Here is a 26,993-nt window from a genome sequence, read left to right on the forward strand (position 1 = left end):
GGCCTGTCTGATTTGGAGAGTCTGGTGAATCAGCATAAGTGAGGGGACAGAAACAAGAGAGAAGGTAAGCTTGGGAGGAATGATAAAAGTGAGCCAGTGAGGGCAGATGAAGAGAACAAATATTTCATCTGGGGAGAGTGGGTGGGGAGCCTTGAAGCCTGTCATGAGGAATTACTGCTGGATGTGGAGGGGCAGACAGTGTGCTGAATAACGTTTCCAGAAGATGATCTTTCCTGTCAAGTGCAGTAGAGATTGGAGTGGGTTAGCATATGATCAAGGTTTGTGGGAAATGGCACCCAAGAAGGGATTCACCCTGCACATCAAGGCTGGGCCAGGAATAGGACCCAGGCATCCTGATTCCTATCCCACAATAAGAAATCCAAAATTGTTGCAGAAAACCCTAAGATATTATATTTTGTATGGGCAGTTCACCAAGTCTGTGTCCAGGATCCCTAAGCCCTTTACCTGGGCCTGTAACTTCAGTCAGGGGATTCTCAAACCTGGCAACACAGTCCAGGGATGGTGGGGGCAGTCTTAGGGGGTTAACTCAGAAAGGAGAAATGGAAAAGTTTAAAGTTTGGGGCTGCTCTCTTGCTAGGAGTCTCCATGCCCCTTTACCTTCCAAGTCTTCTCTGTCAACCGTAGAGCAGTGAATCTTCATAGACTCATTTTTAGCCATCAGGTGGAATATCTCGTTTTCCGCAGTGCAGGGGCCCTTAACTATACGTGTTTCAATACCTGAAAAACAGTATTGAAAACAATCTCATGGTTGAGACTATGGCATCTATTTCTCTTTTTTTCTCTCTCAAAGTCATCATTCATTTCCTTTGAGATGAAAGGCCTAAATTGAAATGGAGTAAGCAATTCAAAAAGTCCAGTGAACACCTTCGTAAGGAGTACATCAGGCTCTTGACTACGGTAACAGAAATAATAGAGTAGAAGTGTAATAATCAACTTCCTTGGCCAACATGTGCGATGACTATCCCCATGTGACAAGTGAGGAGACTGGATCCCGAAGCAGAATGTGATTTGTTGCCTAGACTGTTATCAAGAGTCAGGGCGTGGAATGGATGCTAGACCTCTGGCCTCCTAACTGAAAGCTCAGACTCCATCTATGCTTTGGACACCCAAAAAGAGGCAGTTGAGAGCTCAACAGGCCATTTCTGCCCCACCAAAGTGAGGAATCTTTCAGAGAGTCCAGAGGCCAAGGCTACCTCCTGCTTCTCTGCAAGTAAGAGAAGAATTACAATGAATTTTCCTTTGATTCCTCCTCTTTATCAACTTCTTCCTGTAGTCCTTGTTCTTTACAGCAGAGGACTTCTATTTAAAACCCTGTCCACCCTGCTGAAATTTCCTCAGACTTGCTGGCAGGGCTGAATTTAGTGACCGACTTTTTAACTCTGCCAGTGGCAAAAGGAGATTGGGGTCATCTCTACCCAAAGCACACAACAGCGACAGCAGCTTGTGTTGACGTCACCAACTGCGAAATCTACAACCGAGCAGTGTGGAAACAAACTCAAACAGCTACTTTTTGGTAAACAATATACCTCCAGTCAAGCAGTCAGGAATTGGGACCTGAGCACACACAGCCTAGCACTCCATTAAGAGTTCTGAAAATCTTATTGGACCAAATGAAATCCAAATGGCCATCTTGTGTTGAATATCGGATGTTGTTTCTTACCCATAAACTCAGTTTCCTCCCTCAGGGTTTCATCTGCGGAAAGTCTGAGGGCAGCCGAGAATACACCTGATTGCACACTCTCCAGAAAGAGTGTCACCAACTGAATTTTCTCCTTTCTCCCAGGAATCACTTGGAAGATGTTGTTTGAGAGTGCATTGGAAAACTTTATAATTTCCTGCAGGAAGAATAAATATCCCCTTAAGCAAGAAAACAGGTGAGATTCACAGGGAACGGGAGTGACAAGAGGCTTGTATTTCTCAGGTAAAACCATGTCCCTGCCCTTGGCCCAATCTGAGAGGAATCACAGAAACACTTCTCTCAAAGATTTCCCAGGATTTCATGGATACAGAAAGAACCTCCTCAGGATACTGAAGCTTCTGATGGCAAGAAAGTCAACATTTCGGAAGAACATCATTTCAATGAAAAAGTTAACCGTTTTTCCCTTTTTACAATCAGTGGTATTTATATTGAGTGTCTGCGGTGTGCAGAGCACTGTACTAAGCATTCTTCTCACCCCACTTCTTAGTGGGAGAAGATTAAGTTAGAGAAAAATATATTCAAAATTAGCAATATGAACTGCTACCTTATTTACACTTTGTTAGCTTTGTGTGGCTTTTCAAGACACTGATATTGGTGTTTGGTTAATGTAACAGAAGTATTGTCAAACTATGGGTCTGGAAGCTGATCCCCATCAGAGTCCAGGGACATGCAATAGTAGCAGGGTATATTCACTGAAAGACCAACATAAATCAGAACAGAAAAGAGGGTGGACAGGAAATCAATCAATCAATCATATTTATTGAGCGCTTACTGTGTGCAAAGCACTGTACTAAGCGCTTGGGAAGTACAAGTTGGCAACATATAGAGACAGTCCCTACCCAACAGTGGGCTCACAGTCTAGAAGGGGGAGACAGAGAACAAAACCAAACATATTAACAAAATAAAATAAATAGAATAGATATGTACAAGTAAAATAAATAAATAAATAGAGTAATAAATATGTACAAACATATATACAGGAAAGCCAACAAGACCAATATAGAAAATCAGCTGGCAGGTGGGAGAGAATGTCGATGTTGACAGGCGATAATAAATGCATGTGTGGAGAAATTGAGTGGAAGAGAAACACCTGGAGAAGAAAGTGAACACTACATGATTTACATGCTGCTCAAATATGGTATTTATATGGATGCTGGTGTAATAATAATAATAATTATTATTATTATGGTATTTGTTAAGCACTTACTATGTGCAAAGCACTGTTCTAAGTGCTGGGGGGATACAAGGTGATCAGGTTGTCCCACGTGGGGCTCACAGTCTTAATCTTCATTTTACAGATGAGGGAACTGAGGCACAGAGAAGTTAAGTGACTTGCCCAAAGTCACACAGCTGGCAATGGGCAGAGCTGGGATTTGAACCCATGACCTCTGACTCCAAAGCCCGTGCTCTTTCCACTGAGCCATGTTGCTTCCCTGTCATGTCACACTCACAGACCAAGTTTCTACCATAGAGCCTTTTCCCAGACTGCTGGCAGTGACATCTGACATCCTCAGGCAAAAAACGAGAACAACAACAACAACTTAGCTCTGGGCATGGCTTCCTTTCAGAAATCCCAATCACAAATATCTCAGGCACAGGATGTTTAGTCCTTTACTCATTATTTTTATAGTCACTGGCCTTATCACTGAACAATCTTTTTTAAATTTTAGTGATGCCTTAAAACTCTTTTCAATCTAAATTTTCCTTGAATGGTTGTGGCAGAGACAGAAAGAAAGAGTGAGAGAGGTGAGGATTGCGTGTACAAAGGGGTTGTTAGAAGGAAAAATGCTGAGGGAGGGTTTCACCTGTAAATGAAGTGAAGCATTTCCATATCCACATCCCTGAGATAGTCGCATCAAATGGGAGCAAATCTGACTGCTGTTTCCCTGGTGATAGGTAGTCTTAAACTGTAAGAGAACGTCAGAAGGATTATTTTTATCTTTATTTTTAATCAGGCAGTTGATGTCGCAGTTAGAACACCAAAAGCTTTGGTCAAAAAGCCCCACTCCGATGCAATTAAGACATGAATCGGCCAAACGAAATGCCTTCTTCATTCCTAACTAGGAAGTACCTCAGACAGTGGCTAATCCCCTTATATATCACGATAGGCATTATATCCTATTTCCTAAGCCAAACGATTATTTTGTCAGAACCATCTGAAGCACTGGAATAAACAAACATCCCTCTACAATGAGGGGGAAGTCCTGGGGCCTAAGGAACTGAACTAAATACATTATAACCCCATAAGTGACATTCTAAATTGTTAGGTAACCATGGAAGGAAATAGGCAAAAGAAGTTAAAAATGATTGATAATTCTGGTGTTTGTTAACTCCTTACTATGTGCCAAGCCCAGTATTAAGTGCTGGGGTAGATACAAGATTATCAGGTCAAACACATTCTAAGAGGGAGGAAGAACATGTACTTAATCCCCATTTAACAGATGAAGAAACTGAAGCACAGAGTTGGTAAGTGACTTGACCCAGGTCAAACAGTGAGCAAATGAGGGAGCCTGGATTAGAACCCAGTCCCTTGACTCCCAGCCCCATGCTCTTTCCACTAGGAGATAATAATTATGGTATTTATTAGGTGCTTACTATGTATCAAGCACTATTCTATGCGCTGGGGTAGATTCATATAATCAGGTTAGACAGAGTCCCTGTCCCACATGAGGCTCACAGTCTAAGTTGCAGGTGTTAAGGAGTTTGTTGTAAAACTGATGCAGGTAAATGTGACTGTACTGTGACACTAGTGACAGCCATTTTGCATTATTGTTTATTGCATTCTGTATTTCCATATCCCTAGATTCAGAAACCAAATTCATGACCTTCTGAAACATACCTGCATTTCACACTCTGATGAAAATGTATTTTCTTTCTTGGTCTTAAAGCAGTTGTTGAGATTTACTGGAAATAAAAAAAACATTCAGATTCATTAGAGAAACATTTCTTCTTATATCACCTCCCAGTGGAATGGAAACTTTCCATCACTTTCTTCCCTGATTCCTGGTACTTTCAATATCTGTGGCGGAAAAACTTCTCAGGACTGACTGTGACCAAAACACTGAAACTGTCTGACAGGGCAGTGGTCATTATGTTTGAATTTTCTTCACTAAACACACCCAGGGATCATGGACCTCAGTTCCATCTGAAAATTGAGACCCCCTGGGCTCTGAGACATCCTGAGCCAATAGGCAGTTTGGGCAAGACAAAACCCACCTTCTTTGACCCCAGATACTCAATCCAGTGTCATTATGTTCAGTTGCCTGTTCCCTCAATTCAAATAGATTGGCTGACAGTATATTTTGTCTCAGTATTTCAGGATCTGCTCAAGCCACTTGCATGAGCCCATACAGTCATGGGTAATTAACTGGCCATGAGATTGTGAGTTTGCACAAATCTCCTGAATGATTCAGAAATCAATCCAAATGTCAGTTATTGCCCCAGAATGCATCCTGGCCAGCCTCCTGGACTCTGAATTTGGCTCTGAGGTTCCCCTGGGGGCCACAGAGAAGGCTATGGTGGCACCAATTGAGGAGGAGCAAGGCCCAAAATAGAGTCTCGGTCAGTTTAGGTATACTGACAGGCTCCTAGGGCAACCTGGTTGGGTTGGGTCTGGGCCTTGTTATGTTAGCAGAAACCTGACCTGTGATATCTTTACTCCGAGAGTTCCTGAGGGTGAAGTCGTCCCTGCAGGTGAAGGAATAACTCCCTATGCTGTTGTGACAGTAGGAATTCTGGAGATAGGTGGAATCATGGAGACACTCGTCAATATTTGGAAAGCAAGGGAAGGAGTTCCCACTGAACTCTGAAAGGGCCTGACTCGGATTCTAGCTCTGGACTGAAATGGTCAGTGGTGTGGTGATTAATATAGTGTTATTATTGTTATTATTATATGTCTTATTCATTCATTCAATCATATTTATTGAGTGCTTACTGTGTGCAGAGCACTGTACTAACCACTTGGAAAGTACAATTTGGCAACAGATAGAGACAATCCCTACCCAACAATGGGCTCACAGTCTAGAAGGGGGAGACAGACAACAAAACAAAACAAGTAGACAGGCATCAGTAGTATCAAAATAAATAAATGGAATTATAGATATATACACATCACATAAAATAAACAGAATAATAAATATGTACAAATATACGCAAGTGCTGTGGGGTGGGGGATGGGGTAGAACAGAGGGAGGGAGTAGGGGCGAAGGGGAGGGGAGGAGGATCAGAGGAAAAGGGGGGCTCAGTCTGGGAAGGCCTCCTGGAGGAGGTGAGCTCTCAGTAGGGTTTTGAAGGAAGGAAGAGAGCTAGTTTGGCAGATGTGAGGAGGAGGGCATTCCAGGCCAGAGGTAGGACATGGGCCAGGGGTCGATGGCGGGACATGCTAGAACGAGGCACAGTGAGGAGGTTAGAAGCAGAGGAGTGGAATGTGCAGGCTGGGCTATAGAAGGAGAGAAGGGAGGTGAGGTAGGAGGGGGCAAGGTGATGAACAGCTTTGAAGCCAATAGTGAGGAGTTTTTGCTTCATACGCAGCTTGATAGACAACCACTGGAGATTTTTGAGGAGGGGGGTGACATGCCCAGAGTGTTTCTGTACAAAGATAATCCAGGCAGCAGAGTAAAGTATATACTGAAGTGGGGAGAGACAGGAGGTTGGGAGATCAGAAAGGATGCTGATGCAGTAATCCAGTCAGGATATCTTAAGTACTTCCTATATGACAAGCACTGTTCTAAGTGCTGGGGTACCTCCACAGTGGTAATTAAAGTGAAAAAAACATTTTAATCACATTTATTTGTACAAAAACCTTTAGTCAATTTTGATCATGACAATAAGAGTACTGGCACTTATCCGACTGAATTACTCTCAAGAACTGTGGTCAGTCAGGGCACATATCATTTCTGACTAGATCCTGCTGACTTCATAGGTCATGCGTGCTAGCCACTTGGGTGAAAAAAAGATGTTAAAAATCTCAGGTGGGCCACGTCCTGCAGTCAGTTGGGTGTCATCCCCTGCCCCCCAACCTCGACTTAGGCATTTCAGGGGACACTGGATGGTACAGTGGAAAGCTGAGGTTTGTGCTTGAAAGACCCAGAAAATAGCACTGGTTCCCCAGTTTGCTTTGTCAGTGGAGATCTGGGCTTGAATTTCTCTTTCACACCAGGAGTTCCTGGAGGCCAAACCTGTTTATTACTGGTGCACTTGTAACGAACTGTCCACAGGGTTGTAACAGTTGGAAGTTCGAGGACAAACTGAGCTTATGAGACCCCTGAGAAAATGGCAAAAGTGTGTGTTTAATTTCTAGTAAATTTGCTGATACCTATTCACGAGAACTCACCTAATCATCTAAAATTGCCCTTGTGACCATGTTTTCAAAGGCCAAAAGGCATTGGTGTAGACGGAATTAGCACCAAAATCTGTAGGTTAAAGCTCTACATGAGCCCTCAGGACTGAGCCCCTCAACCTGGGGGGGTCATCAGAAACGCAAACCTAGTTGGTCTTGGACAGATGCCTGGACTCCACTTCACAGCCCTCTGTTTCAGGAGGAGCCCAGTCCTCTTCTCTTATCGCCACCCCAAATCCCAATCTCCATTCCTCACGCTTCCGCTTCTCCAGCCTTCCACCACATAGCCCTGTCGAGAGCCATCGAGGGCAAATCCCATTCATTCTTGACCTCTTCCTAACCTATAATTATTCCTCAGAGATTGGGTTCACCATGAAACTTTCTCTCTTTGTGTGAACCTAAACTTCTCCCACTCCACTCACTTAACAGGGAAATGAATCAATCAGTGAATTGAGGAATATTGTATATCACAAGTCTAGTCCATGAAGAGCACAAGCAGTGCACTGTACTAAGTGCTTGAGAGAGTACAGTACAATAGAGATGGTAGATGATAGAAACAATCCCTGCCCACAAGGAGCCTTCAGTCTAAAGGAGGAGACAGACACTAAAGTCAATTAGGGGCAGGAGGAAACAACAGAGTGTAAAGATGTGTACAAAGGAGGACAATGGTTAGGGAGGAGAGTACCAAGGTGCTTAGATGATGCCAAAGTGTTGAAATGGCAGTTGAGGGCGAAATAGGTTGTGGAGATGAGAGCTTCATCAGGGAAGGCCTCCTGCAGTAGATGTGATGTCAGAAGGACCTGGAAGATGGGATAAGCAGTGGTCTGCCTGATGTGAAGGGGGAGAGAGTTCCCAGTAGCAGGGAAAGCATGAGCAGGAGAGACGAGAATGAGGTACAGTGAGTAGGTTGGTTTGAGATGAATGAAGCATCTGAGCTGGGTGGTGGGGGGAGAATTGAGTGGCTAAGTAGGAGGGAGAGTACTCTAGACTGTAAGCTCTTTGTGGGCAGGGAACATGTCTACTAAGTCTGTTATACTGTACTCTCCCAACCACTTAGTGCAGTGGTAAGCACTCAATAAATAAATTGAAAGAGAGGAATCAAAGAGTCAAGGGTAAAGCTAAGGAAGAAGGGAAAGTTATTTGGAGGAGCCGATTTGGGAGGGAAGATGAGGGGCTTAGTTTAGGACATTGTTGAGTTGGATTGCTGGTAGGACATGGATGTAGAGATGTACTGGATGCAGAAGGAGATGCAAGGTTGTGGAGGAGGGAGGTCAGGGCTTTAGTGAGGTGGATTTGAAAATCATCCATGCAGAGGTCTCTCTTTTAGACTGTGAGCCCACTGCTGGGTAGGGACTGTCTCTATATGTTGCCAACTTGTACTTCCCAAGCACTTAGTACAGTACTCTGCACACAGTAAGCGCTCAATAAATACGATTGATGATGATGAGAGGTGGTAGGGGTGTGTCCATTCTCATAATCTTGTACCAACCCCAGAGTTTAGCACATAATAAGCATTAATACTACCATTATTACCATTGATTTTCATTACTGCAGGCCTTCTGATGGCTGGTCCTCAAAAGTAAGTCTCATTCCCCTTGTTTGGAACCAGCTCTCCACTTACTTTTACATTCTACTCCTCCACCCACAAACTTCTGTTTTCCCCTGCTCCATACAAATCCCCTTCTGCAAGTGCAAAAATAACCTCCAAGTTTGTTTTTGCAAGTTGCATGTGCAGGACTAACTGTGGTGTTCTGACACTCATCAACATCTGGAGGACAGAAGAGGAGACAGAGAGGCCAGTCTAATTAGGTGGCTTTATACGTTTGACCTGGGCTAGTTCACAATCCCACAGGTTCACAAATGAGATTAGCCAAAAAAAAATTGCGAGCATCCAAATAAGAATGAATTGCCACAGAACCTTCGCACTGCGAATTCCTGAAGGCAAAGCCATCCCTGCATGTGCAGGTGTAACTCCCCAAGCCGTTATGACAGTCAGAATTTTGAGGACAGCCGGAACCTTGGAAACAGGCATCAATTTCTGGACCTACTGGAGATGTTTCCATTAAATTCTGAAAGTGCCAGACTTGGACATTAGGTCAGGGCTGAAGAGGCCAGTGGTGTTGCGATTGGTATTTTATCATTAATATTATTAGCATGACATTTGTTAAGCACTTAGTATGTGTCGAGCCCTGTTCTCAGTGCTAGAGCGAATGCATGTTACCCGCACAGTGGGAAGTCGCACAGATACCAAGTTTTCAAAGAGTTCCAGGGGGAGACAGGAATCCAGCCAAACATCTGCATGAGTAACTTTCCAGGGTATTATTGCAAATAGAATGAGGGCCACAAGGTGAAGGCCTCAGAGCACATTCATCAATATCTAGGAGGCAGATGACACTGAATCTAAAGTGTTTCATGGCCTAAGATGCTACTGGCAGTCAGAAACACTTATGGAGCACCAGGTGTTTCTTTGCCATGATCATCCATGGAGGGAAGTAGAAAAGATGAACACAACTGCAGTTTATGGGGTAACAGAGCCATCAGGCTCCACGGACAGGAGACCGTAGTTTCACAAAGTATTTGGCTAGATCTCCACTAGGGTATGGCAGAACTGAAGCAATTTTAAGTAATTAAGCATTTCAGGGAAAACAAGTTAATTCAGGTGAAAAATAAAGATTTTTGCTTGAAATACCCAGAAAATTGTCTTGGTTCCTTATTTCACTTGGATAATAGCAAACTGGGTTTCCACTTGTCCCCAGTCCTGTAGTTCTGAGAGGATGAGAGCCTTTCTCCTCCTCCTTCCCCCAGCAACAATGTACAAGGGTGGAAATATTTCAGGTTCCCTTCTAGCCCCTTCCTGGCTCCAAGATGCAGAGAAGGCCAGCTATTGTTGCCCATCCAACCCAAAAGGCTATGCAAGCATTTGCTTTGGTTAATCTGGAAATCTTTCTTCAAGACTCTCCATCAACTCTCCCCCAGCTGTCCCCACTTACATACTGGCCTCTAACAGCATGGCCTAGTGGAAAGAGCATGGGCTGGGAGTCAGAGGACCTGGGTTCTAATCACAGCTGTGCCACTCACCTGCCGTGTGACCTTGGCCAAATCACTTAACTTCTCTGTGCCTCAGTTCCCTCCTCTGAAAAATGGGGGGTAGATACCTGTTCTCCCTTCCGTTTAGAACACGAGACCCATGTGGGACAGGGACTCTGTTTAATTTGATTGCAATATATCTACCCCAGCATTTAGTACACTGCTAAAAATAAAAATATACCATTAGTTTTTGCCCACTATTTTACCCAGTATTCCCCAGCTCGCACTCTTCGTGCCTTCCAAACTCCAGAACGATACAGTAATCAAGGTGCAATAGGATAAGTGCTTAGATTAATGTGGTAGCAGTTTGGATGGAGAGGAAAGGAAGGATTTTAGCGATGTTGTGAAGGTTGAACCGACAGGATTTAGTGATAGATTGAGTATGTGGGTTGAATGAGAAAGAGGAGTCAAGGATAATAATAATAATAATGGCATTTGTTAAGTGCCAAGCACTGTTCTAAGCACTGGGGTAGATACATGGTGATCACATTGTTCCACGTGGGGCTCACAGTCTTAATCCCCATTTTACAGATGAGGTAACTGAGGCCCAGAGAAGTTAAGTGACTTGCCCAAAGTCACACAGCTGATAAGTGGTGGAGCCGGGATTAGAACCCACGACCTCTGACTCTCAAACCCGGACTCTTTCCCCTGAGCCACGCTGCTTGTTACAGGTTTGTGAAACAACAAGGATGGTGGTGCCATCTACAGCGATGGGAAACTCAGGAGGAGAACAAAGTTTAGGTGAGAAGATAAGGAGTTCTGTTTTGGACATGTTAAGTTTGAGGTGATGGCAGGACATCCAAGTAGAGATGTCTTGAAGACAGGAGGAAATGTGAGACTGCAGAAAGGGAGAGAGATCAGGGCTGAGATGTAGATTTGAGTATCATCCGCATAGAGGTAGTAGTTGAAGCCATGGGACCAAATGAGTTTTCCAAGGGAGTGGGTGTAGATGGGGAACAGAAGGAGGCCCAGAGCTGAACCTTGAGGGACAACCACAGTTAGGGGGTGGGAGGCAGAGGAGGAGCCTGTGAAAGAATCTAAGAATGAGTGGCCAGAGAGATAGGAGGAGAACCAAGAGAGGACACTGTCAGCAAAGCTGAGGTTGAATAATGTTTCCAGGAGAAGGGGGTGGTAGACAGTGTCAAAAGCGGTTGAGAGGTCGAGGAGGTTTAGGATGGAGTAGAGGCCATTGGATTTGGCAAGAAGGAGATCATTGGAGACCTCTGAGAGGGTGGTTTTTGTGGAGTGAAGGGGGCAGAAGCCAGTTTGGAAGGAGTCAAGGAGAGAATTGGAGGAGAGGAACTTGAGACAGGGGGTGTAGACAACTTGCTCAGAGAGTTTTGAGAGGTATGGTAGGAGAGAGATGGGGCGATTACTGGAGAGAGCCATGGGGTCTCAGTCGGGCAGTCAGGCAGCCCCAGTCGGGCAGGAAGCGAACCCCGGACATGCTGGGCCGGATTTGAGGGGGGCTGCCGCCCTTGGAGAGGTGGGGAGGAAGGAGGACAGAGCGAGAACCCTCTTAAATGTTGGGGTTTACGCCCTCGGGGACCACACTCTGTCCTCAGTCAGTCAAGCAGTTGTATTTATTGAGACCTTACTGTGTACTGAACTGTGTGCCAGAAGGCCCTACTGAGAGCTCACCGCCCCTACTGAGAGCTCAGCTCCTCCAGGAGGCCTTCCCAGACTGAGCCCCTTCCTTCCTCTCCCCCTCGTCCCCCCTCCATCCCCCCCATCTTACCTCCTTCCCTTCCCCACAGCACCTGTATATATGTATAGATGTTTGTACATATTTGTTACTCTATTTATTTATTTATTTATTTATTTACTTGTACATATCTATTCTATTTATTTTATTTTGTTAGTATGTTTGGTTTTGTTCTCTGTCTCCCCCTTTTAGACTGTGAGCCCACTGTTGGGTAGGGACTGTCTCTATATGTTGCCAACTTGTACTTCCCAAGCGCTTAGTACAGTGCTCTGCACACAGTAAGCACTCAATAAATACGATTGATGATGATGATGATGATGGGGTCTAGGGAGGGCTTTTTTAGGATAGGGGAGACATGAGCATGTTTGAAAGCAGTGGGAAAGAAGCCACTGGAGAGTGAACAGTTGAAGATGCTGGTCAAGAAGGGAAGAAGGGAGGAGGCAAGTGTTTTGATAAGGTGCAAAGTGATAGGGTCGGATGTGCAGGGGGAGGGGGTGGATTTTGATAGAAGGCAGGAGATCTCCTCTTGAGATCCTGCTGGGAAGGATGGGAAAGTTGACGAAGGGACAGGAAGGGGGAGGGACTGGAGAGGAGCAGGATATGACAAGGTCCTGGACCAGTGTAGTCACTGTTTGGAGAAGAAGGAACAAATGCCAGAAATGTTGTGGAGGAAGAATGACAGGATTTGGCCACAGACTAGACTTGAGGGTTGAGATAAATGATTGATTGATATATTGAGTTAAAGATAATGTCATAGTTGCAGGCTTCACAGATAGGGAGGGTGGTGATTTCGTTGACTGTTACTGGAAAAAGAATAGGTGGAGAAGGTTTAGGGGGTAGGGATGAATTTTAGACATGTTAAGGTTGAGGTCATTCATTCATTCATTCATTCATATTTGTTGAGCTCTTACTGTGTGCAGAGCACTGTACTAAGAGCTTGGAAAGTACAATTCAGCAACAGAGACAATCCCTGTCCACAGTGGGCTCACAGTCTAGAAGGGGGAATACAGACATCAAAGCAAGTAAACAGACATCAAGTAGCATCATTATAAATAAATAGAATCATAGATATATACACATCATTAATAAAAATAGATAGAATTATCATTATAAATATGCACATATATGCACAAGCGCTTTGGGGCGGGGAGGAGGGTAGAGCAGAGGGAGCGAGTCATGGTGATGGGGAGGGGAGGGGGAACAGAGGAAAAGCGGGGATTAGTCCGGAGGTCCTGTCATTGGGTCCCTCTCTGCCACTTCACAGAACTTTTTTCTCTCTCCACAACACTTTCCTATCCCCTCCTTCATTTTTTTTATTGTTAATTATTATTATTATTATCATTATGGTATTTGGTACGCACTTACTACATGTCCATTCTAAGTGCTAAAGTAAATACAAATTAATCCTATCCTCCTTCTCCTAATTCTCCTCCTTTCTATCCCCTTTCCCACTGTCATTCCTCCTTTTCCCATCCTTGCTGGGAGAGTGTGGGAAGAATGTGACACAAGAATCACTGCCACCCTCCAACACCCCTTTCTTCCTCTACTGCAAGATGAGACCACATCTGTGCTCGTCTACTGGTGTCGCCTCCAAGACTGTGAGATAAACATTGCAGTGCTAGACCCCGGTTTTGTCTCAGTTCTGTCACCTCTGCTACTTTTCTGCTGAGTGTTGTGTGACCTCGGGTAAGCCACTTAACTTTGTGCCTCTGTTACCTCATCTGTACAATGGGGATTAAGACTGTGAGCCCCATGTGGGACAACCTGATTAACTTGCATCTACCCCAGCACTTACAACAGTGCTTGGTGCATCGTAAGCGCTTAACAAATGCCGTCATTTTTATTATTACTTTTGTCATGGATCTGCCACTTAATAATAATAATGATGGCATTTGTTAAGCGCTTACTGTGTGTGAAGCACTGTTCTAAGATCTGGGGGGGGATAAAAGGTGATTAGGTTGTTCCACGTGGGGCTCTCAGTCTTAACCCCCATTTTACAGATGAGGGAACTGAGGCACAGAGAAGTTAAATGACTTGCCCAAAGTCACACAACAGACAAGTGGCCGAGGTGGGATTAGAACCCATGACCTCTGACTCCCAAGCCCGGGCTCTTTCCACTGAGCCACGCTACTTCTACCATAACATCTCATCTTTAGCCCCTTGAAGGTGGTCTCTCCACTCTCCACTGCATACCCTTCAAAGCACTTGCAGTAATAGTCTCGCATGGTAGTATGGCAAAATGAATTGATGGGGCAGATAAATTTATTTTCTTTACATTCATTGATATCTGTAAAACGAAGGGGAAATGTTATTTTCAGATAGAGCCAAAATGCCCTGAAAAATTCTAAAACATCACTAAGTCTGTTAGAGAATTGCTGCTAGTTCCTTTCTGAAAGCTTTCCATCATTAAATATTTCCCCATGACATCGTGAATAGAACAGGGGACTGGGAATCAGAAGGTCGTGGATTCTAATCCCTCCACTTGTCTGCTGTGTGACCTTGGGCACTCGCTTAACTTGCTTGAGCACTTCATTTCTCTGGGCCTCAGTTACCTCATCTTGAAAATGGTGATTGAGACTGTGGGCTCCAAGTGGGACAGGGACTGTGTCCAACCCGATTTGCTTGTATCCACCCCAGAACTTAGTAAAGTGTCTGACACATAGTAAGTGCTTAACAAATATCACAATTATTATAATAGCCATTATAATAATAATGATTATTGTTAATACAAATAATAGTGGATTGCTCGCTTGTCACCGCTAACCCCTTACTTACCATTCATAATAATAATAATAATGATGGCATTTATTAAGCACTTACTATGTGCAAAGCACTGTTCTAAGTGCTGGGAGGATACAAGGTCATCAGGTTGTCCCATGTGGGGCTCGCAGTCTTCAACCCCATTTTACAGATGAGGTAACTGAGCCACAGAGAAGTTAAGTGACTTGCCCAAAGCCACACAGCTGACAAGTGGCTGAGGCAGGATTTGAACCCATGACCTCAGACTCCACTTGGTCCACAAATACTTCTTTTCTGGAGCTTGATTTAAATCCACTATTGCATTTGCAATAGTTGTTCTTGCAACTTGTGTTTTTAGGACTAACAATGTTGGTTTGGCATGCATCTGTGGAGTGAGGAAAGAAATAGAACTCTATATTCTAAGCACCAAAGTAACATTTGATTGAATTGAAAATAACACAACCTGCAATCTCAGGTTCACAAACAACACAGGTAGAAACGTAACACTCATATCTTAGACACCAACACTTTGTCCATCCTAGTACCAGAAAATTGTCCTGGGAGAGAAGCAGCGTGACTCAGTGGAAAGAGCCCGGGCTTGGGAGTCAGAGGTCATGGGTTTAAATCCCGGCTCCACCACTTGTCAGCTGTGTGACTTTGGGCAAGTCACTTAACTTCTCTGGGCCTCAGTGACCTCATCCGTAAAATGGGGATGAGGACTGTGAGCGCCCCCGTGGGAAAACCTGATCACCTTGTAACCTCCCCAGTGCTTAGAACAGTGCTTTGCACATAGTAAGCACTTAATACATGCCATTATTATTATTAAGCTATCAGTGATGATCCATCTTGGAACAACATTCATTTCCTGGTCCCCTGAATTTTTTTATTATAACTAGGTTTCAATGGGACTGTAAGAGGAATTGCAGAAGCCAAACCCTGAGGCTGGTTGAAAATTATCCTCAGTACCATCCTCCCCTTGATATCTCGCTTTCTTTCATATTCATGCTGTCACAAGACTCTATCGGTTCTTCCTCCACATTTCCAGAATCTGCCCCCTCGTCTCTATCCAAACTGTCACATGCACTTATATCTCAACCTGAGTACTGCATCAGCTTCCTTGCAGACCTCTCTGCCTCCTGTCTCTCCCTTCTCCAGTCCATTCTTCACTCTGCTTCGTGGTTCATTTTCCTAAAGATATCATTCTGCACATATTCCTACTCCTCAAAAATCTCCAATGGCAGCCCATTCCTCTCTGCATCGAGCAGAAATTCCTGAACTTCCTGAACTCCTTTAAGGCCTTCAAGTCAACTCTCTTCAGCGAGGCTTAGTGGAAAGTGCCGGGCTTTGGGAGTCAGAAGGTTGTGGCTTCTAATCCTGCCTCCACCACTTGTCAGCTGTGTGACTTTGAGCAAGTCACTTAACTTCTCTGGGCCTCAGTTACCTCATCTGTAAAATGGGGATTAAGACCGGGAGCCCCACGTGGGACAACCTGATTACCTTGTATCTACTCCAGCGCTTAGAACAGTGCTTGGCACATAGTAAGCACTTAACAAATACCATCATTATTATTATTATTCTCCTTACTTATCCTCACTCCTCTCCTACTATACCCTAGCATCACTTCTCTCAAGCTAACCTACTCACTGTGCCTATTACTCTTCTCTTTTCTTCTTTTTTTTCTTCTCTTTCCGCTAATCCCTTGCTCACGTCCTCTCTTCTACCTGGAACAAATATCAACAACAACAACAAAAAAGCAGTGTGGCCTAGTGGAAAGAGTCCAGAGGTTCCAATCCTGGTTCCTCTACTCATCCGCTATGTGACCCTGGGCAAGTCACAACTTCTCTGTGCCTCAATTACTTCATCTGTTCAATGGAGATTAAGACTGTGAGCCCCACATACGACAACCTGATTATCTTGTATCTACCCCAGCACTTAGAACTTGGCACATAGTAAGCGCTTAACAAATACCATAATTATTATTATTACTTTTGCCACAGATCTGCCACTTACCACTGCATCTCATCTTTAGCCCCTTGAAGGTGGTCTCTCCACTCTCCACTGCATACCCTTCAGGGCACTTGCAGTAATAGTCTCCTATGGTATTATGGCAAAATGAAGTGATGGGGCAAATAAATTTATTTTCTTTACATTCATTGATATCTGTAAAATGAAGGGGAAATGTTATTTTCAGATAGAGCCAAAATGCCCTGAAAAATTCTAAAACATCACCAAGGAGACACTTGTCGGTTAGAGAATTGCAGGTAGTTCCTTTTTGAAAGCTTTCCATCATTAAATATTTCCCCATGGCATCGTGAATAGAACAGGGAACTGGGAGTCAGAAGGGCGTGGGTTCTAATCCCTCCACTTGTCTGCTGTGTGACCTTGGGCACTCGCTTAACTTGCTTGAGCACTTCACTTCTCTGGGCCTCAGTTACCTCATCTTGAAAATGGTCGTTAAGTCTGTGGGCCCAAAGTGGGACAGGGACTGTGTCCAACGCAATTTGCTTGTATCCACCCCAGCACTTAGTAAAGTGTCTGACACATTGTAAGTGCTTAACGAATACCACAATTATTATAATAGTCATTATAATAATGATTATTGTTAATACATATAGTAGTGGATTGCTCACTTGTCACTGCTAACCCCTTACTTACCATTGCACGTTACATTTTGGTCCACAAAGATTTCTTTTCTGGAGCTTGATTTAAATCCACTATTGCATTTGCAATAGTTGTTCTTGCAACTTGCATTTTTAGGACAAACGATGTTGGTTTGGCATGCATCTGTGGAGTGAGGAAGGAAATAGAACTCCATATTCTAGGCTTCAAAGTAACATTTGATTGAAATGAAAATAACACAACCTGCAGTCTCAGGTTCACAAACAACACAGGTTGTTGTGAACCTAACACTCATATCTTAGACACCAACACTTTGTCCATCCTAGTACCAGAAAATTGTCCGGGGATGCAAGCTATCAGTGATGATCCAACTTTGAACAACATTCATATCTTGGTCCCCTGAATTTTTTTATTATAACTAGGTTTCAATGGGACTGTAAGAGGAATTGCAGAAGCCAAACCCTGAGGCTGGTTGAAAATTGTCCTCAGTACCATCCTCCCCTTGACATCTCGCTTTCTTTCATATTCAGGCTGTCATCAGACTCTATCGGTTCTTCCTCCACATCTGCAGAACCTGCCCCTTCGTCTCTATTCAAACTGTCACATGCATTTATATCTCAACCTGAGTACTGCATCAGCTTCCTTGCAGACCTCTCTTGCCATCTGTCTCTCCCTTCTCCAGTCCATTCTTCACTCTGCTTCCTGGTTCATTCTCCTAAAGACATCATTCCACACATGTTCCTACTCCTCAAAAATCTCCAATGGCAGCCCATTCCTCTCTGCATCAAGCAGAAATTCCTGAACTCCTTTAAGGCCTTCAAGTCAACTCTCTTCAGCGAGGCTTAGTGGAAAGAGCCTGGCTTGGGAGTCAGAAGGTCATGGGTTCAAATCCCGGCTCCGCCACTTGTTAGCTGTGTGACTTTGGTCAAGTCACCTAACTTCTCTGGGCCTCAGTTACCTCATCTGTAAAATGGGGATTAAGACTGGGAGCCCCAAATGAGATAACCTGATTACTTTGTATCTACCCCAGCGCTTAGAACAGTGCTTGGCACATAGTAAGCACTTAACAAATACCATCATCATTATTATTATTATTCTCCTTACTTATCCTCACTCCTCTCCTACTATACCCTAGCTCTAGTATCACCACATCTCTCAAGCTAACTTACTCACTGTGCCTATTACTCTTCTCTTTCTGCTAACCTCTTGCTCACATCCTCTCTTCTACCTGGAACAAATACCATAAAAAAAGCAGTGTGGCCTAGTGGAAATAGCTCAGGCCTAGGAGTCCAGAGGACCTGGGTTCCAATCCTGGTTCCTCCACTCATCTGCTATGTGACCTTGGGCAAATCACAACTTCTCTGTGCCTCAGTTACCTCATCTGTATAATGGGGATTATGACTGTGTGTCCCATGTGGGACATGGACTGTGATTAGCTTGTATCTACCCCAGAGCTTAGTATGGTGCCTGCTCTCTCCCCCTCACAGCTCCACAGCATTTATGTACATATCTGCAATTTTGTTTATTTGTATTGATGTCTGGCTCCCCCCCTCTAGACTGTAAACTCGTTGTGGGAAGGGAATGTCACTGTTTAATGTTGTACTGTACTTTCTCAAGTGCTTAATACAGTGCTCTGCAAACAGTAAGAGCTCAGTAAATATGACTGAATGAATGGCACAGAGTAAGCACTTAACAAAAGGCTGAAGTTAATTTTTCAACCTTTGGTTGTTAAAGGTTTACAACTTTTGCTAGAGTTTTGTGGTCCTTTCTCTCAAACTTTACAGAAGCCATGAGAAATATTAACAAAATAGCTGTCTTTGGCAGTATAAACACTTAAGCACTTAGATATTCATCCCTCCCCCAGCTCCATAGCACCTACGTATATGTCCATTTGTAATTTATTTTAACATCTGTCTCCCCCTCTAGTCTTGTAAACTCCTGTGGGCAGTGATTGTCTATTCCTACTCTTTTCTACTGTCCTCTCCCAAGCACTTAGTAATGTACTCTGCACAAAGTAAGCACTCAATAAATATGATCGATTGATTGATTCACATAAACAACAAAGCCAAAGAAGAAACTTCAAGAAGCTTAATTTGGTAGTGTGATACCTCGTCTCCAAAAGAGATAATTCCTATCCATCAGTATAGGAGTACCTTATATGCTGGAGTCCCAACTCACCCCTCGAGACCTTACAGTCTAGTGGGAGAGACAAATATTCAAATAATTTACCACTAGGAGAAAATAATTGAGTGCCTAAGATATGTACAAAGTGCTACGGGGCTTGTGAGTACTTAAGTGCTTACATGGAATGGAAGGGTAGAAGTGACAGGTTGGAGATGTATAAAACAAAACATATTTTGTTTTATTGCTTGTCTCCCCCGTCTAGACTGTGAGCCTGTTGTTGGGTAGGGACCGTCTCTATATGTTGCCACTTGTACTTCCCAAGCGTTTAGTACAGTGCTCTGCACACAGTAAGCGCTCAATAAATACCATTGAATGAATGAATATAAGGTAGGGGGATTAGAAGTTCATCTGGGAAGACCCCCCTGTAGGAAATGTGATTTCAGAATTCAGGTGCACAATTTCTATTTAACTGAAATATCATCATTTAGCCTCCTAGATTTTTTTCACCCTCCTTGTTTAAGAATCAACATACCTATACTTGATGCATTTTGAATCCTGGAAAAATAAATCAAGCAGTGGAGCCCTGGAAGAGAGAAAAATGAGGATTTTTCATGTCAGTCTGTGTTCATCTACTTTCCAGATCTCTGTATGCTTCTGGTGGAAGCCCTATTACCCTCTTCCATTGTCTCCCCACTGCTTTGGGAAATGACTCTTAGTTCCAGTTTTACTAACAAAGTATACAGACATTCAGGTTGGGGGAATCCACTAAGACAAGAACACAGATCCCACTTTTTATTTTTTATGGTATTTAAGTGCTTTCAGTGCTTATAACAGTGCTTGGCACATAGTAAGTGCTTAACAAATACCATCATTATTATTCTATGTGTCACGCACTGGGGTATATACAAGCTAATCAGGCCAGTTACAGTTCCTGTCCCACATGTGGCTTACAATCTAAGTAGGAGAACAGGTATTGAATCCCCATTTTGCAGCAGAGGAAACTGAGGCACAGAGAAGTTAAGTGACTTGCCCAAGGTCCCACAGCAGGCAAGTGAAGAAGTTGGGATCAAAACCCAGGTCTGGCTCCTAAGCCAGTGCTTTATTCATTCATTCATTCATTCATTCATTCATTCATTCAATCGTATTTATTGAGAGCTTACTGTGTGCAGAGCACTGTACTAAGCGCTTGGGAAGTACAAGTTGGCAACATATAGAGACGGTCCCTACCCAACAACGGGCTCACAGTCTAGAAGGGGGAGACAGACAACAAAACAAAACTTGTAGACAGGTGTCAAAGTCATCAGAACAAATATAATTTATCCCCTAGGCCACTTCCCTGCTTCTTCCAACCAGTGGTATTCATTAAGCACTTCTTGTGTTCTGAGCACTGGATTAAGCCTTTAGGAGCGTACAATACAATAGAGTTGGTAGACACGATCTCTGCTGTCAAGAAGTTTACAGTCTAAGGGGCCCAAACTTGCTTGGTTAGAGTTAACCTCCTGAAATAGCACTGGCAATGATAGAAATAGAGTTAACCACCTTCCCCAACAGTTTGGACTGATTTAACGATCTTTGTTAGTGTTCTGTTGTTGTTTCTTTCCAACTTGATGGAAGCCATGAGAAATATGGATAAAATAGCTACCTTTGGCACTATAAACAGCAAGGCCAAATAAGAAACTTCCAGATGCTTAATTTAGCAGAATCCCTCCAGAAGGAGAGAGCCTTCCTATTAATCAATGTAGGGAACTCCTTATATGCGTGAGCCCCTACCTCACCCTCTTCATTTTGGGATCTGCCCCCTTCAAAAACTTGATATTCACCCCACCCCTAGCCCCACGGTACTTATGTACATATCCACAATTTATTTATTTATATTACTATCCGTCTCCCCATCTAGACCGTGAACTTCTTGTGACCAGGGGATATGTCTACCAACTCTGTTGCTTTGTACTCTCCCAAGTGCTTAGTACAGTGCTTTGCACACAGCACTCAACAAATACGACTGATGGACTGATTGAGAGATTCTGCTGCCTCGTTATCTTCATCATCCATCACTGGGCTCCTGTTGCGTGCAGGATACTACACGAGACGCTTGAGAGCATTCAAGAGAATGAAAAGACAAGGACCTCTAGACTGTAAGCTTGCTGTGGGCAGGGAATGTGACTGTTTATTGTTGTATTGTGCTCTCCCAAGCACTTAGTATAGTGCTCAATAAAGGGAAGCAGCATGGCCTAGTGTATAGAGCGTGGGCCTGGGAATCAGAAAGACATGGGTTCTAATCCTGACTCTGTCGCCACTTGCCTGCTGTGTGGCTTTGGGCAAGTCACTTCACTTCTCTGTGCCTCAGTTACCTCATCTGTAAAATGGGGATTGAGACTGTGAGCCCTACGAGAGACAGGGACTGTGTCCAAACAGATCAATCAATCAATCAATCAATCAATCGTATTTATTGAGCACTTACTGTGTGCAGAGCACTGTACTAAGCGTTTGGGAAGTACAAGTTGGCAACATATAGAGACAGTCCCTACCCAACAATGGGCTCACAGTCTAGAAGGGGGAGACAGAGAACAAAACCAAACAAATTAACAAAATAAAATAAATAGAATAGATATGTACAAGCAAAATAAATAAATAAATAGATAGAGTAATAAATTTGTACAAACATATATACATATATACAGGTGCTGTGGGGAAGGGAAGGAGGTATGTACCCACCCCACCACTTACTACAGTGCCTGGCACATAGTAAGTTCTTAACAAATATCATTATAATTATTATTATTATAAATACAATGGAATGAATGAATGAATTACCTTGCCCTCAAGGTGCTTACAAGCTAATATGGGAGACAGGCAGAAATAGCTAGTATACATGCAATGGGAACAAGAGGAAAAACATAGCTACAACTGGTAACAGAGAAGAGAACAGAGAAGCAGCGTGGCTCAGTGGAAAGAGCACGGGCTTTGAAGTCAGAGGTCATGGGTTCAAATGCCAGCTCTGCCAATAGTCAGCTGTGTGACTTTGGGCAAGTCACTTAACTTCTCTGGGCCTCAGTTACCTCACCTGTAAAATGGGGATTAAGATTGTGAGCCCTCTGTGGGACAACCTGATCACCTTGTAACTTCCCCAGCACTTAGAACAGTGCTTTGCACATAGTAAGTGCTTAATAAATATAAATATAATCGTAAAAATCCCTGTATTCTCCTCCATCTCTCACTCCCTCCTGTTTTTTTTTAATGGTATTTGTTAAGTGCTTATTATGAGACAGGCAATGAACTAAGCACAGGGGTAGTACAAGTTAATCAGGTTGGACACCGTCCATGTCCCACATAGGAATCACAGTCTTAATCCCCTCAGCTTCAACTACCATCTCTTCATGGATGATTTCCAGATCTATAAAAATAAATATAATGCCATCATTCTTAATGCCATCATTAACAGCAAAAGAAAGCCAAAAAAATGAATAAATAATTAAGTGGAACAGTTAAACCAATATGCAGCCAGTGCTCCAGTAACACAGGTTACTGTTTTACTGTTGTGAACTTGAAGAGCCCTAGATTAAGGAAACCTGGCTTTGAAGTAATAATACGAATTATGGTATTTAAGTGCTTACTATGTGCCAAGCACTGTTCTAAGCACTGGGGTAGATACAAGGCAATCAGGTTGGACACAGTCTCTGTCCCACATGGGGCTTACAGTCTCAATCCCCATTGTACAGAGGTAGCTGAGGAACAGAGAAGTTGTGACTTGCCCAAGGTCACACAGCAGACAAGTGGCAGAGGAGCGATTAGAACCCACGACCTCTGTCTCCCAAGTCTGTGCTCTTGCCACTAGGCCATGCTGCTATTCATCACGTCCATCACAGTATGCTGGTAAACAACCATTTCTTTCAACTCCACATTGCGCTCTATCCAAACAGGCTTGTATTGTAAGACAAATGTTCCCTAATTCCCTAACAACATTCTAGGGGGATCTTTGAAGGTGGGGAGAGCGGTACTGAAGTACCAGCCATAGGCAGTAGGTGCAATGGAATGAATTTGCAATATCAGTAAGAGCAGTGTGGCGTAGTGGATAGAGCACAGGCCTGGGAATCAGAAGGTCATGGGTTCTAATCCCGGTTCCACCACTTGTCTGCTGTGGCCCTTGGGCAAATCGCCTCACTTCTCCATGCCTCAGTTCCCTCATCTGTAAAATGGGGATTGAGACTGTGAGCCTCACATGGAACCCGACTTGTACTTCCCAAGTGCTTAGTACAGTGCTCTGCACACAGTAAGTGCTCAATAAATACAATTGAATGAATGAATGAATGAATGAACAGGGGCTGCATCCAACTCAATTTGCTTGTATCCACCAGCACTTAAGCCAGTGTCTGGCATGTAGTAATACCATCATTATTATTAGCACAAGAGCAAACGAAATGCCATCATTGGGTCAGATCAGAGGACAGAGGTTCCCCCCAGTCCAGCATTCTTTCTCTGACAGTGGCACTGATGGAGGAATAGAGGAATAGGCTGATGGATTCTCTCCTCGACACTCAGCTACATAGTTAGAGATGTGCCATCTAACAGCCTTCATTTTTCCAGTCAATCAATGGTATTTGTTGAGCACTCACCATGTGCAGAGCACGTACCAAGTACTTTGGAGAATACAGACCAACAGAGTTGGGAGACAACATTCCCTGCCCACAAGGAGCTTACAGTCTAGAGGGGGAGAAAGACATTAATATAAATCAATAAATTTCAGGTATGTACATAAGGTCTGTGGGACAGATGATGAGGAGTCTCTGTTTGATATGGAAGTGGATGGGCAACTACTGGAGGTTCTTAGAAAAATGATCCGGGCAGCAGAGTGAAGTATAGACTGGAGTGAGGAGAGACAGCAGGCAGGGAAGTCAGTGAAGAGGCTAGCAAGCTGACCCAAGCAGTTTGGATGGGGAGGAAAGGGTGGATTTTAGCTACATTGCAAAAGCAGAACTGGCAGGATTTGATGACACTGAATATGGGGGTTGAATGAGAGAGATGAGTGGAGGGTAACGCCAAGGGTAAGGGCTTGTGAGGTAGGGAGGGTTGGGGTGTTGTCTTCAGTGATGGGGAAGACACGGGGAGGACAAGGTTTTGGTGGAAAGGATGGTTTGGACATGTTAAGTTTGAGGTGTTGGTGGGACATCCAAGTAGAGATGTCCTGAAGGAGAGCGGAAATGTGAGACTGCAGAGAAGGACAGAGGTCAGAGCTGGAGAGGTAGATCTGGAAATCATCCATGAAGAGATGGTAGTTGAAGCCGAGGGGATTAAGACTGTGATTCCTATGTGGGACATGGACGGTGTCCAACCTGATTAACATGTACTACCTCTGTGCTTAGTTCATTGCCTGGCTCATAATAAACACTTAACAAGTACCATAAAAAAAAACAGGAGGGAGTGAGAGATGGAGGAGAACACAGGGAAATGAAGTGGGAGTAGAGGGGAAGAGTTACAAAGTGGGGAACCAGTCTGAAGCAAGTAGGACTTTGTGCTTGTCCCTCCTCATCCTCTTTCTAGGGGTCAGTCAGAGAGCCCCGGACACATCTATATGCCTTGCTCTGGTCATTACAAATATTTGGTAACAGGCAGAAACCAGCTGGACGATCCATTGCCTACCTTAAGGCATCTAGCCGAAGTTACAGGGAAGGAGTGCAACAGCAGGGCACAACTAATTGCACGATAAGCAGGGACTTTCCTTTGGCAAGCTCTGCCTAGTTAATTCTTTCATTCAATCGTATTTATTGAGCACTTACTATGTGCAGAGCACTGGACTAAATGCTTGGAAAGTACAATTCAGTAACAGAGACCATCCCTGACCAAAACGGGCTCATTCATTCATTCATTCAATTGTATTTATTGAGCGCTTACTGTGTGCAGAGCACTGTACTAAGCGCTTGGGAAGTATAAATTGGCAACATATAGAGGTGGTCCCTACCCAACAACAGGCTCACAGTCTAGAAGGGGGGAGACAGATATCAAAACAAGTTAACAGGCATCAGTAGCATCATTATAAATAAATAGGATTAGAGATATATACACTTTTAGACTGTAAGCCCACTGTTGGGTAGGGACTGTCTCTATATGTTGCCAATTTGTACTTCCCAAGCGCTTAGTACAGTGCTCTGCACATAGTAAGCACTCAATAAATACGATTGATGATATACACATCATTAATAAAAATAAATAGAATTATAATTATAAATACGTACATACATACACAAGTGTTGTGGGGCAGGGAGGGGGATAGAGCAAAGGGAACGGGCTGGGGCGATCAGGGGAGGGGAGGGGGAGCAGAGGAAAAGGGGGGCTTAGTCTGGGAAGGCCTCCTGGAGGAGGTGAGCTTTCAGTAGGGCTTCAGTAGGGGAATTACGCTAGTTTGGTGGATTTGAGGAGGGAGGGCATTCCAGGTTAAAGGTAGGATGTGGTCCAGGAGCCGACGGCGGGACAGGCAAGAAAGAGGCACAGTGAGAAGGTTAGCAGCAGAGAAGCGGAGTGTGCAGGCTAGGATATAGAAGGAGAATGAATGAATGAGGTGGACAAGGAGATGAAAACAGGCCCAGGGAGAAAAAAGAGGGAGATGGGGAAAAATTGTCCCATGATCAGCTGAAGGTGCATTATCAATGGCTACCTGGGAGCCAGAGAACTGCTAAAAATCTAACAGTCTTTTCTGGTGGCTGGCCATAGTTTTGGGGGTTTTTTAATGGTATTTGTTAAGCTCTTACTATGTATCGGGCACTGAACTAAGCACTGGGGTAGATACAAGGTAATCAGGTTGGACACAATTCATGTCCCACATGGGGCTCACTATCTTAATCCCCTTTTTACAGATGAGGGAACTGAAGCTCAGAGAAGTTAAGTGACTTGCCCAGGGTCACTCAGCAGACACGTGGTGGAGCCTGAATTAGAACCCAGGTCCTTCTGTGCTCTATCCACTAGGCATGCTGGAGATGCTGCTTGCCTTAGGCAGCATCCTCCCAGTGTTTTGGGGGCTACCACATTTCTTCAGTGGCACCTTTCCTTGAGCTGGCCAGAGGCTCACATGGCTATCTATGGTCCAAGCAGCCACAGCTACCAATTAAATAAGTCTTTTCCCTATCTCCCTCTTTTTTCTCCTTGGGCCTGTTTTCATCTCCTTGTCCACCTCATTCATTCATTCAGTGGTATTTATTGAGCGCTTACTGTATGTAGAGCACTGTACTAAGCACTTGGGAAAGCACAATACAGCAATAAAGAGATACATTCCCTGCCCACAACGAGCTCACAGTTTAGAGGGGGGAAACAGACATCAGCCACCTCATCTACTCCCAGTTTTCTATCTCTTAGTTCCCTCTCTATCCCCCTTCTGCTTGAATCATCTTTTTCTTCCTCTCCTCCTCTCCTCTCTTCTATTTCCTTGCCTTCCTATTTTGGATCAGACCGAGTACTGGAGGATTTCCCCAAAGGCCTTATAGTCCCCCCCAGGAGGAGGGAGAAGGGGGTCAAGAGGAGGTGGTATATAGTTAGGCAAACAGCAAGACCCTAAAAAATACCATTAATTGATTGATGGAAGAAAATCAAAATATAAAATGAGAAACTTTTCTATGGAAAAATCCAAGTCACTTTTTTGCTTTTTCAGTAAATTGCAGTTTGCACCCTACAAG

General features: G+C 43.9%; 1 protein-coding gene across 1 annotated transcript in view; it reads right to left on the reverse strand.

The window, feature by feature from the left end:
- LOC119949921 (adhesion G protein-coupled receptor E3-like) overlaps positions 1-17,404 on the reverse strand; it is a 38,055-nt gene extending 20,651 nt beyond the window's left edge. Inside the window, exons 1-11 of the mRNA XM_038771776.1 lie at positions 17,245-17,404; positions 16,600-16,749; positions 13,988-14,137; positions 11,522-11,663; positions 9,515-9,569; positions 8,917-9,127; positions 8,680-8,826; positions 4,560-4,624; positions 3,526-3,627; positions 1,682-1,856; positions 619-738 (exon numbers count right to left, since the gene is read on the reverse strand). Coding sequence (XP_038627704.1) covers positions 619-738; positions 1,682-1,856; positions 3,526-3,627; positions 4,560-4,624; positions 8,680-8,826; positions 8,917-9,127; positions 9,515-9,569; positions 11,522-11,663; positions 13,988-14,137; positions 16,600-16,749; positions 17,245-17,404 — 1,477 coding nt within the window. The remainder of the gene's footprint in view (positions 1-618; positions 739-1,681; positions 1,857-3,525; positions 3,628-4,559; positions 4,625-8,679; positions 8,827-8,916; positions 9,128-9,514; positions 9,570-11,521; positions 11,664-13,987; positions 14,138-16,599; positions 16,750-17,244) is intronic.
- Positions 17,405-26,993: the final 9,589 nt, after the last annotated feature.

This window comes from Tachyglossus aculeatus, chromosome X1 (assembly GCF_015852505.1).
Source record: "Tachyglossus aculeatus isolate mTacAcu1 chromosome X1, mTacAcu1.pri, whole genome shotgun sequence".
NCBI lineage: Eukaryota > Metazoa > Chordata > Mammalia > Monotremata > Tachyglossidae > Tachyglossus > Tachyglossus aculeatus.